At 46.5% G+C, this 14,701-nt stretch overlaps 1 protein-coding gene across 1 annotated transcript in view; it reads left to right on the top strand.

Moving 5' to 3' along the window:
- The first annotated feature begins 1,411 nt into the window (after window positions 1-1,411).
- Window positions 1,412-14,701, top strand: part of LOC111153595 (RNA terminal phosphate cyclase like 1) — a 65,551-nt gene continuing 52,261 nt past the window's right edge. The window contains exon 1 of the mRNA XM_022512727.1: window positions 1,412-1,608. Within this exon, the coding sequence (XP_022368435.1) occupies window positions 1,473-1,608 (136 nt within the window). The 5' untranslated portion in view covers window positions 1,412-1,472. The remainder of the gene's footprint in view (window positions 1,609-14,701) is intronic.

The raw sequence follows: 14,701 nt of genomic DNA, 5'->3' as shown, positions 1-14,701 counted from the left end.
CGCTCAACTAGTTGAGCCACCCAGGTGCCCCACACACCTTGACTAATCTTACTCAAGCTCCAACCCTTGCAGATCACTGCCCCTTACCCTGCAAATGTTCTGGAACTCACGATCTGGTGACATTATCCAAGAACGGTTGCAAACCCAGGTTGTTACGATATTGGATTCTTAAGTTTGCAGTCATTTGATAGATGTCAGTGCATCTCTGAAGGTTTTTGGTTTTGTTTTTAAGATTTTATTTATTTGTTTGACAGAGAGAGAGACAGAGAGAAGGAACACAAGCAGGGGAAGTGGGAGAGGGAGAAGCAGGCTTCCCGCTGAGCAGGGAGCCTGATGTGGGTCTCGATCCCACGACTCTGGGATCATGACCTGAGAAGAAGGCAGATGCTTATTGCCTGAGCCACCCAGGCGCCCCTCTCTGAAGGTTTTGAGCAGAGGAGTGATATAGTCCAATCTTTGGTAAGATTCTGGTATGCAGGATTAAAAGACAGCAAAGAGGCAAAAGCAGAATCTGTGTGTGTGTGTGTGTGTGTGTGTGTGTGTGTTTTGTTATTAACTATCCGTTTTGAGGCGGGATGGGAGAAACTGATTTGGCGGAAGCGTTGTGCACATAAAGAGACCGATGTGAAAGGGGCACATCTTGGTGTCTCATAATAAAGTAAGCAATGGCCTGGTATCGCAAGACTCCGGTCCCCATGCATAGGGCCACGCCACCTGTGCAATGTTCCTCGCGTCTTTCCTCCCGTGTAAGGCGGGAATGGGTGCACATCACGGGGCTGCAGCTGGGAGCGAGGGGACCGCGCCGGCTGCGCGCTCAGCACAGAGTCCGCAACAGGATAACGCGCTAATCCCATCTTCTCCAGCAGAAAAAAGGCGGGGGAGATAATACTAGGTACATCCAGGGTTTGCCGTAAGTACTGAGGCTAAGTACCGCGCCTGTAGTGGGCACCAACCCCAGCCCGTCGCCCCCTCGGGCCCCACGCGTGGAGAGAACGCACAGAGACTATGAGGGAAGGGGAGCTCCCGCGCTTGGCTAATGAGCTGCCCCAGCACGCGCTCCCTCCAGCCGCGCGCTGTTGCCGGGGCCCAAGCACCGCCCCACTCCAGCGCGGGCCAATGGCAGCGCGGCCCGGGCACCGCCCAGCTCCAGCGCGAGCCAATGACTACATCTCACGGGCACCGCCCTGATCCTGCGCGGACCAATAGCGGCGAGACCTAGCGCGGGAGCCGTCCCCGGTCGGGTAGGGAGGCGCGGAGACCGCTACCGACTCCGCCCCTCTCCCCTCTGACCCGGTGTCTCGTCTCTCCGTCTTCCTGTTCCAAACCACGTGGACGCGCCGGGGACTGCGGGGCTACGGTAGAGAGCCCGGGTCACCACCGCCGCTGTCGCCGCCGCCGCCGGGGTCGCGACCCCCGCGCCCGTCCGAAGTCGCCGCGCCCCGGCCGCCCGCGCCTTTGCGGAGGGCGCGCACATGGCGACCCAGGCGCACTGCCTCAGCTACGCGGGCTGCAACTTCTTGCGCCAGCGACTGGTCCTGTCCACCCTGAGTGGGCGCCCCGTCAAAATCCGAAAGATTCGGGCCAGAGACGACAACCCAGGCCTCCGAGGTAACTCGGGGCGGGCAGTGCGCGGGGTGGGCGCGGGGGCCGCGGGGGCCGCGGGAGTGCGGCGCCGATGCCCTGGGGGCGGTGCGCGGGGAGCCTGCGCGTCCCGCGGGCGCGTCGGGGAGGCCGAGCGCTGCGTCGCCCCCACGCCCGAGCGCGCCCGGGGCTGAGGGGGGGAGGCGGGGTCGGGCCCGAGGAGTGTGCTCTACTGCGCGCTGCGCTGGCGTCGCCCGGGCGCCGCTAGTAAACAGCTACACGTTTTCCAGCGCTACGTGTTGCAACAAATCCCGGGCATCTCCCCCTCGCCTGCCTTCAGTCCCTCATGCTCACGCCGCGAGCCTCTCAAAGGATAAAGGCACTTTGCTGGACCGGAATGTGGCGATTGGGCAGATAGAAGATGGAGAGAGAATTGGAGAGAAAAGTACCACTGGTTGGTTCCGTGCCCTGTCCCAAAACACATCTCAGAAGCCGTTGCCCCCTCGGACATCGGCTGTCTCTGTCCCCGTGATTTCTCAGCTGCCTGCACACCTTTTTTTTAAAGAAAAAAAGAATAAAAATTCTTTGTTTGTTTTTAGCCGTAATTGGGATGTGCGCAGGACAGAAGCTTTGTGATGGGTTTGTTTTTTTCTTTAAATCATAGGTCTAATTGCCTTGACTTTAGTCACATTTGGTGACACGCGTTGAACTACAGCTTTTCAAGCTTTCCCCCAAAGGCGGATCGATGGAAAAATAGGCCCTGTTTAAACTCACATGGAGTTAAGTGGTGCCGGTTTTAAACTGGCCCCCTGAAAGAAGACGCATGCATTCGGAAGCTTCTGTCTGGTTATCCCAAATTGGGAGATTCACTCGAAGCAAATAAGGAAAAACCTACCTGCAAATGGAAGGAGAGGGTTTGTGGTTGGTCTTGGAAGCTTTGTCGGTCCTGTTGAAGTGTTTACTTTGGCCCCGAGTTCTGTGCTAGGTGGCCGGCCCATTTCGTCATCTGTCTGAATGCATGTTCTGGAGGGTTACATCTCAGCCTCTCTTGAATGGTGATTGGTTGCCCATGAAGGGAAAATGCTATGTCATTGATGGAGATAGCCCGTTAGGAAAGAAAGACCCTCCATACTTGGTGACCGTGGGGAGGGCTTGTGTTGGTGCAGGATTCTTCTCCCTACCTCTCAGAAACACTGAGGAAGGTAAGGAGGGACACCTGGCACGGTGTCTGCCGGGTGCCCTCCACATAGTCCTTATTCTGAACTGGCTTGGGCAAAGCAGTTGCTTGATTGCTCAGCTCTATGGCATTCTCATCCACCTCGCCGCTTCACCTCCAGTTTACTGTAGAGAATTTGCCATTAGCTAGATATGGTTAAGACAGGCTTCTACCTCTGTGAACGGTGGGCATCGGTTTTTGGTTTTTGGTTTTGTTTTTTTTTTTTTTTTTTTTTTAAAGATTTTATTTATTTATTTGTCAGAGAGAGAGAGAGACGGAGAGAGAGCAAGCACAGGCAGACAGAATGGCAGGCAGAGGCAGAGGGAGAAGCAGGCTCCCTGCTGAGCAAGGAGCCCGATGTGGGACTCGATCCCAGGACGCTGGGATCATGACCTGAGCCGAAGGCAGCTGCTTAACCAACTGAGCCACCCAGGCGTCCCTGGTTTTGTTTTTTTAAAGATCTATTTATTTATTTTTTATGTGACAGACAGAGATCACAAGCAGGCAGAGAGGCAGGCAGAGAGAGAGGGGGAAGCAGGCTCCCTGCTGAGCAGAGAGCCCGACTCGGGTCTCGATCCCAGGACCCTGGGATCATGACCTGAGCAGAAGGCGGAGGCTTTAACCCGCTGAGCCACTCAGGTGCCCCTGGGCATAGGTTTTTTTGGTTGTTTGTTTTTTTTTAAAAGCAATATAAGTACTTTGGCCTGGAAACCTGGGATTTCTGTGGGAAATTTAGTGCTTGTAAGATACAATTTAGCGTTTGTCTTTTGAAGGTGGTCTGCAGACTAATATTTAGTGTTCTGAAGGATGCTTCAGCACCCCCCCCCCGCCGCCCCTGCCGTCCACTGTTGGTGAACATCTCTTCACTGCCACACACGCAAACTCTCATTTCTTCCAAGAGGGCTTGGCTGCTTGGCACTTCCTGAAAGGATGCCAGGCTCCACTGCTTGGGGGACGTCGTGCTCGTTGGCAGATTGTGTTGGTATTTTATGGGGAGCACTAGGTGAAGCATTACATCAAGGGGAAAAAAATTAATACATCAAGGGGGAAAAAACAGAGGCTCCTGATTTAGATCTTCTTGTGCTGGTTTCAAGTCCTTAGAAATCTTGTAGGTGTTCACTTAATTTCTTCAAGAGGGCGGCCTGGGTGGCTCAGAGGGTTAAGCGTCTCCCTTTGGCTTGGGTCATGATCCCAGGGTCCTGGGATCGAGTCCCGCAGTAGGCTCCCTGCTTAGGGAGGGAGCCGCTCCTCCTCCTGCTTGTGTGCTCTCTCTCTCTCTCTGACAAATGAAATCTTAAAAAAAAAATTTCTTCAAGAGCAAACAGATATTTGTATGCATATATATGCACTCATAGTTATACATGCATGTATGCGTAAGTACACATATACATAAACACACATACATGTTTATGTGTATAAATCCATGTGGCCCCTGCTACATGGTATGTGGTCATAGTCAAGCGAGTCCTTGGTAGTTTGTTTGAAGGTGTAGCCAGGGGGGTGTGCCGCCAGTCATCTCTCCCTTTCTGACTCAGATTCTGAGAATTGGAAAAAACTCGGAGCATATCCAATAGAATCTTCAGCTTAAGTATAAAAATTGCATCTCTCCAAGGTGCTTGCTTAATCATTCCTCCTGGTGTGGGATCTGGAGGGTGGGGGTTGTGGAGGCCTTTTGCCTCAGGGGCAGTGGTTCAGAAAAGGTTACTGAACCCCAGTTTGTGCAAGCCTTTGTGGGACTGTAAGCATGAGAAGCGGGTTGCCCCACTTCTGGAGGAGCTGAGTAGGAAGTGCTTGAGAGAGTAGCTTGAGTAGCGTCAAGTAGGAAGAGCTGAATGTTGCAGAGGGACTCCAGGGACTTAGGGCAGAGGCTTCCCGGGGATTAGGAAGGAAGACTTTCTGGGTCTGCTTGTGGTCTGGACAGATACCATGGTGGACTGTTGCTGAAAGGAACAGCTTGTGAGTCAAAGAGTTCTTTATTTATTACGTTGAGGTAAAATCCTTAATTTGTTGTGGTTGTAGTAGCTTGGTGGTTCCAAGCTTGGTCTCAGAGTTAGACCTTGGTTTGAGTCTTGGTTCTGCTTTTGCTATTAGCTCTTGGACCTTGGGCATATTCTTTAACATTTCTGAGCCTCAGTTTTTTGTTTTTTGGGGTTTTTTTTTTTTGTTTGTTTGTTTTTGTCTATAAAGTTAGGACAACATTACCAACTTCACTGGGTTATTGTAAAGATTGAATGATATAATACTTAAAGTACACAGAACAGTGGTGGGCTTGCGGGAAATACAAATGTTAGCTGATTTTGGAGTGCCTGGGTGAACTATTTGGTTAAATGTTCGACTCTTGCTTTCGGCTCAGGTCATGATCTCAGGGTTCTGAGATTGAGTCCTCAGCAGGCTCTGCGCTCAGCAGGGAGTTTTCTCCCTCCCCTGCCCTCCTTGTGCACTGTCTCTCTCTCTCATATAATAAATAAATAAATCTTTTTAAAATAATGTTATTAACTGGTTTTATTATTATTTTAACTTTTTTTTTTTTTTAGATTTTATTTATTTCTCAGAGAGAGAGAGCACAAGCAGGGGAAGCAGCAGGCAGAGTAGGCAGAGAGAGAAGCAGGCTCCCCACTGAACAAGGAGCCTGATGCAGGACTCGATCCTAGGACTCTGGAATCATGACCTGAGCTGAAGGCAGATGCTTAACTGATTGAGCCACACAGGCGCCCCGGTTCCTGCTTTTATATGGAAACCTCACATATTTAAAGAGAATTATGCTTTCTTTTTGTCTTCTCTTTTCAGTCTAAAGTTTTCCTTTTGGGTGATTTTGTCTTCCAAATGTTTGTGTGTATTATGTATAACGTAGTGGTTTTCAACCAGGGCAGTTCTGCTCCCCACAGGGACATTTGGCGGTTTTTGGAGATATTTTTGGTTGTTACAACTGGAAGGCTGCTCCTGGCATCTTGTGGGTAGAGCCCAGGGTTACCATTAAACATCCTGTAGTGCACCAGACAACTCCCTTGCACAAAGACTACTGCCCAGAACGTCGACAGCATGGATATTGAAACCCCCGGCATATGAGACTTAATTATTATGCGTTTTCTTTTCTTTCCCCCTATCTGTAGTGGTTGGGAATAGTATATGGACCAAGAAAGCTGCACAGGGATTCAGAAGGGGATGAGACACAAGTCACGCTCTGTGACTTCAGGCAAACAAGCCGGTCTCTTAAGTAAAACTGCCTCCTTCCAGTGCAGAGCAATTGTATGCAATGAGAAGATTTTGAACCCGTAAGAAAGATGATCCTAGAATGGTTTTTACTAATTACACAACCACATGTGTGGTTTCTGCTTCATTCTGAGAAGCACAAACAATTATGTTTCATTCTACTCTTGCTGTTCATGAGGAGGAAGTAAATATTTTGTTTTGCTTGTGCGTTCCTGCAGGTAGAAAGCCAAGGCATAGTCAGGTGAGGTAGCTGGGGGAGCCGGAAGGAGGCTGCAGCCAGCTCCCACTCGGAGGGCTTGTTCTTCCATTTAACTGCGCAATAGACTTGGCTGTTCCTCGTCATACCGGAAAGCAGCTGTCTGCAGCGCCCCTGTCTCTGGATTTCCTGCGGATTGTGTCTTGCAGGGTTAGTTTGAGTTCACAGTTCATGAGTAAGGTGAGGTCCACATGGAAAGAATTCCATGAGGGTAATTGTTTAAAGTGGGACTAGGGAAAGATGGACTTGGGCAGGAGCACTGGTTCGGCGGTTGGAACGCTCTTGCCCATCCCTGAGCCAATCTGGTGACCAAGCCTCACTGTCTTCCCCTGTGAAATTGGAGAGAGGGGTTATGTGGGCCCACGGGAGTGCCGCACATGGTTTTAGCGGATGAGATTCTGAAAAGGGTGGGGTAAATGGAGTTTTAATCGAAAGAATTCCTTAAAATGTGTGGCGGAAATGCTACGTAGAAGTCCTTTGAAAGGAAAATATCTTTTGGTGAACTGATGTGCTGTTTTGGGGCTAAATCTAGCTGTTCATAAATTGCATCTTCTAGAGGGAGAATTGTAAGGGAAAACTTTCTCCTCTACTCTCAACACCTGTGACCCCAGATGTGTGGGATTTTTTTCCCCCTACAGAGCAGTTCTCCATTTCTCAGCGAGATCCGGCCGGGTGTACTACAGACTGAACTCCATTCTGACGCTGTCTACATGGAGAGACTGCAGATCCCACTGGGTAAGGGCTCAGTCCCACAAGACTGCTGCCCGCTTCGGACAAATCCCAGTTGCAAGTTCAGGCCTCTTGTACTTCTGACCCACTGGTTATATAAATCGGGAGTTCCCACCATCTCCTCCTCTGGTCTGCTAATTTGCTAGAATGACTCACAAAGCTCAGGGAAACCCTGTATTCACCAGTTTATTGTAAAGGATATTACAGAGGGCACAGTTGAACACACTCAGAGGTATATAGGGCCAGGTCCTGCAGCGTCCGGACGCAGAAGCTTCTGCCCTCTGGAACCAGGGCGTGCACCACCCTTCCCACGCGTGTGTTCATTCACCCGCCTGGAAGTTCTCTCCTTGTGCAAGAGTTTTAATAGGGTTTAATCTCCAGGCAGCCTCCTTCCCTTCCCCGGTCAGCAGCCCGCTAATGACTTGGTGTTTCTTGTGACTAGCCCCATCCTGACGTTGTGTAGGGACCCCATCCGACGTCACCTCATCAGCATAAATTCCAGTGTAATTGAAAGGGGCTTCTTAGGAATAAATTTTAGCAGAACCCTCCTATTATTTTGGAACTTCCAAGGATTTTAGGAGCTCTGTGCCAGAAATCGGGGACAAGGGCCAAATGCATTTCTTACTATACTGCATGGATGCACCTGTAATCTGGCCTGAGACTCAGAGTTACTGATCAGTAACTAGATTTGGGGAAGCCTGATGACTCTATCAAGGATAGTTGATTGAATATTGTCTCGTGGATTGGGAACCAGCCCTTTTGTGCCTCTGTTGACTGTTAGTTTGCTATCATATGTTGATTATTGGGTACCCCAAATGAGATACTCCTCTTTGAAAGACAGATGCCAGGAATCCTAATTGTCTGCCTTCAGATCTGCTGTTGCTTGGAAGCTATAAAATACTATTCCAGATGGAACCGTGCACCGTCTTTTTTTTTTTTTTAAGTAAGCTTTTAATTTTGAGATAGTTGTGGATTCACATGAAATTGTAATAAATAATACTGAGAAAGCCTGTCTACACACTTCACACAATCCCCTCCTCCCCATGGAACTTCTGGAAAAACTGTAGTAGAATGTCACAGCCAGGAAATGGACACGGATGAGAGTGAAGGTATGAGCCTCCGTTACCATGAGTCTTCCTCAGTTTGCCCTTTCTCAGCCACACCATTGTCTTCCTCACACCATCAGCTCCTTAACCCTTGGCAATCACTAATCTGTTCTCCATTCCTATAATTTTGTCACTTGAAGAATGTAAGTGGAATCATATAGTAAGTAACTTTTTGCAGTGGATGTTTTTCATTCAGCATGATCTTCTGAAGATCTCAGTTTTTCTCAGGTTTTTTCCTTTTTATTGCTGAATAGTATCCTATGGTATGAAAGTATTACAGTTTTTTTTAACCATTCACCTGTTGAAAGACATCTGGATTGTTTCCTTTTTTTTTTTTTTTTTTTTTTTCCTTTTAAAAAAAATCTTGTTTTTTTTTTTTTTTTTTTTTTTTTTTTTTTTGCCATTATGAATAAAGCTGCTGTAAACATTTGTGTACAGGTTTTTATGTGAACATAAGTCTTTCCTTGGGATAAATGCCCAAGAGTATAGGCGCTGGGCTATATGGAGTTTGAATACTAAGGAAACTGCCGAAGTGTTTTCCAGTGTGGCCTTACTATTTTATATTCCCACCAGCAATGTGTAAGTGATTCAGGTTCTCTACACCCTTGCCAACATTTGGTAGTGTCACTTTTTTTTCCCTACGGGCTTTAAAATGTGTTACTTTTTCTAAAATCAACATTTTAATAACTTGGCTAAGCCTGTGCAGCTGGTGGCACTGAGGCATCCTCCTGGCCTCTGGCCCTGCCGACCAGCTGCAGAGTCTGCGGGGCTGTTTCTGGATGAGTCCCAAGGGTATTGGCTAACAGACAGCAGCTCAAGGTTACCGTCCCACCCCTGTCCCCCCAGATGTCACATTTTGGAAAAGCCCCATCTTGATAACACTTTCTTGCAGAACGTGATGTTCTCCGATTTGGGGGGACGGGCTAAAATTTCCTTGGTTGTTGCCAGGGGTTGGGGATGCTAACAATGTGAAGGCCACTGACGGCCTTCAGAATGAGGAGGGAGGAGGCGGTGAACTACCACCAGAACACTGGTTGAGTATGGCCTGGGTTCAGAGGAGGAACAGGAAACTCAGGAGTGCCCTCCTGTCCCCCCAGGAGAGGACAGAGCCCATGGCCCACTGTGCTCTGAGTGGCATTCCTCACACACCTGGGATGCTGCAAGGAGCTGCAGGCCAGACAAGGCAGCTGCCGCATGGGCACCTGCACCGCTGGGGGCGGGGACCATGCCGGGATGGTGCCCACGGCAGCCTGGGCCTGACCCAGGCCTCCATGCAGGGTGGCCGGGGGCGCAGGAAGCGTAGACAAGCCACAACTGGGGGATGCAGGCCTTAGGCTGCAGCAGGTGGCTGTCACCGGAGGAGTCACTGCAGGAGCCCGAGGAGTCCCGAGTAGGATGTTCATGTTGAGAGGCAGGAGGAAGGACTCCACGGAGGACCCGTCCCAGGCTGGGGGGTGCCTCCTTGGGGCTTGCAGCCTCTGTGCTTTGTGCTACGCCTGGGCTGCTCCTCGTGCCCTCCGACCGCCGTGCTCAGGGTTTCTAGTTTTAGCTGTCCTGCTTGTACTGTCTTGTTTAATTTGCATATTCCTAATGGCTGATGAAGGCCAACATCCTTCCCTCTGCCTCTTTACCATCAGCACCACTTCCTCTGACATCTTTTGATCATTGACTACTAGGATTGTTTTTAAGCTTAAGTTTTGAGAGTTCTTTATGTGTTCCGGTCCTTACGTGTCAGACATGTGGATGGCTGATATTGTATCCCGCACTAAAGCTTGTCTTTTTGTGTTCTCTCTCTCTCTCTCTTTTTAAAGTAAGCTCCAGGCCCAACATGGGGCTTGAACTCATGACTCTGAAATCAAGAGTCACCTGCTCTACCAGCTGAGCCAGCCAGGCGCCCCCAGTCTTGTCGTTCCCTTAACTTGGTCTTTTGCAGAGCAAAAGATTATACTTTTAATGAAATATAATTTATCAAATTTGTCTCTTATGGCTTGTGATTTTGGTGTTGAGTCTAAGATCTCTTTGCCTAGTTTTAGATTTTGAAGATTTTCAGTGTTGTTTTCTGAAGGTGTTATAGTTTCACATTTGACTTTGTATAACTGCTCCAGCACCATTTCTTGAAAGGCCATTTCTTCCATCAAATTGCTTTTGTACCTTTGTAAAAAATCAGTTGGGCGCATTTGTGTGGGTCTCTTTCTGGGACCTTTCTTTGGTTCCCCTGATCCATATGTTTGTCCCCTTGCCAGTACCACAGACTTGATTATTGTACCTATAATTGTGTAGACTGATACCTTCAGCTTTATTCTTACTTTTCGTGATTGTTTTAGCTGTTCTGATTACTTTGCCTTTCTGTATAAATTTTAGAATAATCTTGTCTTTATCGACACAAAAATTCCTAAGATTTTGACAGGAACTGTTTTAAACCTATATGTCAATTTGGGGAGAATTGTCATCTTTACTGAGTCCTCTAAGCCATAAACATAGTATATATCTCCATTTATTTGGATCTTCTTTACTTTCTTTCACCAGATTTGTGTAGTTTCCAGCATACAAGTCCCGTAAACACTTTGTTAGATTTACACGTAAATATTTTACTTTTTCTAGCAATTGTCAGTGGTATAGTTTTTTTTTTTTTTAAGATTTTATTTATTTGACAGACAGAGATCACAAGTAGGCAGAGAGGCAGGCAGAGACAGAGAGAGGAGGAAGCAGGCTCCTCGCTGAGCAGAGAGCCTGATGTGGGGCTCGATCCCAGGACCCTGAGATCATGACCTGAGCCGAAGGCAGAGGCTTAACCCACTGAGCCACCCAGGCGCCCCAGTGGTATAGTATTTTTAATGTCAGTCTCCAATGCTAGTATATAGAAGTACAGTTCATTTTTAACATGTTTATCCTCTACCTATGCTGAATATACTTATTAGCTCTAGGTGTCTTTTTGTACATTCTTTGGGATTCTCTATGTAGATAATCAATCACATCATCTGTAAAAAGGAATAGTATTATTTCTTCTTTCCAAACTTTATATCTTGTATTCCCTTCTCCTTGACACATTGTCTAGAGCTTCTAGCACCATGCTAAGTATGCAACGAGAGCAAACTGCCTGGCCTTGTTCCTTCTTTTAGGGAGAAAGTGTCCAGTGTTTTGGTGCTAAGTGTAATGTTAGCTCTATGTTGTTTTTTATTTTGTTTTTTTCCAGATGCTTTCATCAATGAGAAAGTTCCCTTCTATTTCTATTTGTCTTATTTCTTAGGTACATCTCTAAAGAAATTAAAATCTCATTGTGTACATTTTATTTTTTATTTTTTTTTTTAAAGATTTTATTTATTTATTTGTCAGAGAGAGAGGGAGAGAGAGCGAGCACAGGCAGACAGAATGGCAGGCAGAGGCAGAGGGAGAAGCAGGTTCCCTGACGAGCAAGGAGCCCGATGTGGGACTCGATCCCAGGACGCTGGGATCATGACCTGAGCCGAAGGCAGCTGCTTAACCAACTGAGCCACCCAGGCGTCCCTCATTGTGTACATTTTAAATTTTTTCCTTAATATGAGCATTTCCTCATGTAATTAAATAATTATTTAAATTTTTAAAAAAGATTTTTTTTATTTGACAGAGAGAGACACAGCGAGAGAGGGAACACAAGCAGTGGGAGAGGGAGGAGCAGGGAGCCCTATGCAGGGCTCCATCCCGGAACCCTGGGATCATGACCTGAGCCGAAGGCAGACGCTTAGCACCCAGGTGCCCCTATTTTAAAATATTTTTAATGTCTTTATGGTATCCTAAGGATCTTTCACAGGCTATTTAATGAGAGCAGTTTTTTTGCTATTTAAATTGTGTTACAGTGCCTTTATTTGTATTTTTTCTAATACAAATTTTGTGTATTTTAAAAAAACACACATGGTGTGAAAATCAGAGGGAACAAAAAGGGTTTACGAATTGTGTCTCTTTCTCTTTCCCATCCTCCCTTTCCCATGAAGCAGTCAGTGTTACTAGTTTGAGTTTCTTCTCAGGGATCTTTTTTCCACAAACAAGCAAATACAGGGGCGCCTGGGTGTCTAAGTTGGTTAGCTAGTTAAGCGTCTGCCTTTGGCTCAGGTCATGATCCCGGAGTCCCAGGATCAAGCCCCACATCGTGCACCCCACTAACCAGGGAGTCTGCTTCTCCCTCTGCCCCTCCCGCCGCTTTTGCTTGCTCTCTTACTCTCAAATGAATAAAATCCTTAAAAAAAAAAAATACATATGCACATTTTTCTTTTTAATTTCACTCAACATATCATGGAGGTGACTTATATCAGTATATAAGAATTCTCCTCATTAATTTTAAGGCTACAAATTGTTCTGATGTATATCCAATATCTGTACATCTAACATTTATATGTGACATGTATATAATATTAGAAATTTATTTTAGCACACTTATTGTTTCTAGATACTGAAATTGTTATGATACTTTGAAGCTAAAAATGTATTGATTGAGATTTGCTCCTTGATTAAAAGTGTAGGTCTTGGGGCGCCTGGGTAGCTCATTCATTAAGTGTCTGCCTTCGGCTCAGGTCATGATCCCAGGGTCCTGAGATGGAGCCCCACATCGGGCTCCCTGCCCAGCGGGAAGCCTGCTTCTCCCTCTCCCACTCCCCCTGCTTGTGTTTCCTTCTCCTGCTGTGTCTCTGTCAAATAAATAAATAAATAAAATCTTTAAAAATAAAAAAAAAAGTGTAGGTCTTTAGCTTGTATTCTTTCCTTCACTGCCCTTGTTTGAGACATAGTTTGCCTTTCTTAGTGAGGAATGGGTCAGGTGTTGTGTTACAGAGTTACAGAAGGGATGAGCTTACTTCTTGGGAGGCTATGGAGGAAAGTGCATTAGACATTTAAGGAGGCAGTCTTTAAGGAATTCTCAGATTGAAGGGCCTAATAGTATAAACTGCTAAAACATGATAAATACAGTAACATAAAAAATGCATGAAACATAAAAGTAGTGCTTAAAAGATTATAAAATGAACACCTGTGTGACCCCATCCGAGTCAGGAAGTAGAACACTCTTGTACCTACAGGGCCTCCTCTGGCTATGACTCCCTCCTCTGCCCCTGCTGGTAGCCACTTTCCTGACCAGTACAGTATTTGTGTTGATTGTCTTTATAGCTTTATGACCCAATTATGTATTCTTCAATAGTGCAGTAAAATTGTGCCTGGTTTTGGATGTTTTCCCCTGGCGTTTTTAGATAATCTGACCTTCTGTATCCCCAAGAGTGGTCTTGAGGAGGAAGAGTCCAAGAGGATGTGTAGGAAGTGAAGGGGTAAGGAATCCACACCTCTTGTCTTAATGAAGTTTGAGGTCATCAGTCTTACTATATCATTAGGTGAATTTGAAATCTTTTTCATACCACGTGATGGAGCTGTGTCTTCACTGTTGCCAGGATTCTGGAACTAGCTCTGGTTGGTTCTTTGAAGTCCTGCTTCTGAATCAGCCTTTGCTGTGACCAGGGGATGGTCCAGCCTGGAGTTCTCTTAATGTGTCCATTCCGTTCCTGCTGTATTCCTCTGCTGGGCATTTTTAACTAACTGTGTTCATGCTTAAGTGCCCCTGTGGATTGCAGAAGAAAAAAAATTCTAAGATTCCTTCTTTTTGTTTTGTTTTGTTTTGTTTTGTTTCTTTCCTAAAATGTAAAAGATAGGGAGTTTAATCATCGACTTTATTCATAAATGTCTGTTCCTCTCTCCCTTTAGCCACTTCAAAAGCTTGAGCAAATCGAGAGTTTTCCTTTTTCTGTGCAGAGCCCATTGCATTTGCTAGAAAGATAGGTGGAAAGTGGCACTGTGGTCTGGATCATGCCTGATTTTTTAAAAATTTTTTATTTTTTAATTAACATATGATGTATTATTAGCCGCAGGGATACAGGTCTTTGAATCGCCAGGTTTACACACTTCACAGCACTCACCATAGCACATACCCTCCCCAATGTCTGTAACCCAGCCACCCTTTCCTTAGCCCCCTTCCCCCAGCAACCTTCAGTTTGTATCCTGAGATCAAGAGTCTCTTATGGTTTGTCTCCCTCCCGATCGCATCTTGTTTCATTTCTTCCTTCCCTACCGCCCAAACCCCCCATGTTGCCTCTCAAATTCCTCATATCAGGAAGATAATACGATAATTATCTCTCTGATGGACTTATTTTGCTCAGCATAATACCTTCTAGTTCTATCCACGTCACTGCAAATGGCAAAATTTCATTTCTTTCGATAGCTGCATAGTATTCCACTGTATATATACACAACACATCTTCTTTATCCATTCATCTGTTGATGGTCATCTAGGTTCTTCCCATAGTTTGGCTATTATGGACATTGCTGCTATAAACATTCGGGTGCATGTGCCCCTTCGGATCACTACATTTGTATCTTTAGGGTAAATAACCCAGTAGTGTGATTACTGGGTCGTACGTAGGATAGCTCTATTTTCAACTTTTTGAGGAACCTCCATACTGTTTTCCAGAGTGGATGCACCAGCTTGCATTCCCACCAACAGTGTAGGAGGATTCCCCTTTCTCCGCATCGTCGCCAGCATCTGTCGTTTCCTGACTTGTTAATTTTAGCCATTCTGACTGGTGTGAGGTGGTA

The sequence above is a fragment of the Enhydra lutris genome, unplaced genomic scaffold (assembly GCF_002288905.1).
Source record: "Enhydra lutris kenyoni isolate GAN:26980312 unplaced genomic scaffold, ASM228890v2 scaffoldscaffold33, whole genome shotgun sequence".
Taxonomy (NCBI): domain Eukaryota; kingdom Metazoa; phylum Chordata; class Mammalia; order Carnivora; family Mustelidae; genus Enhydra; species Enhydra lutris.
This window is presented reverse-complemented; position numbering and strand designations above follow the sequence as displayed.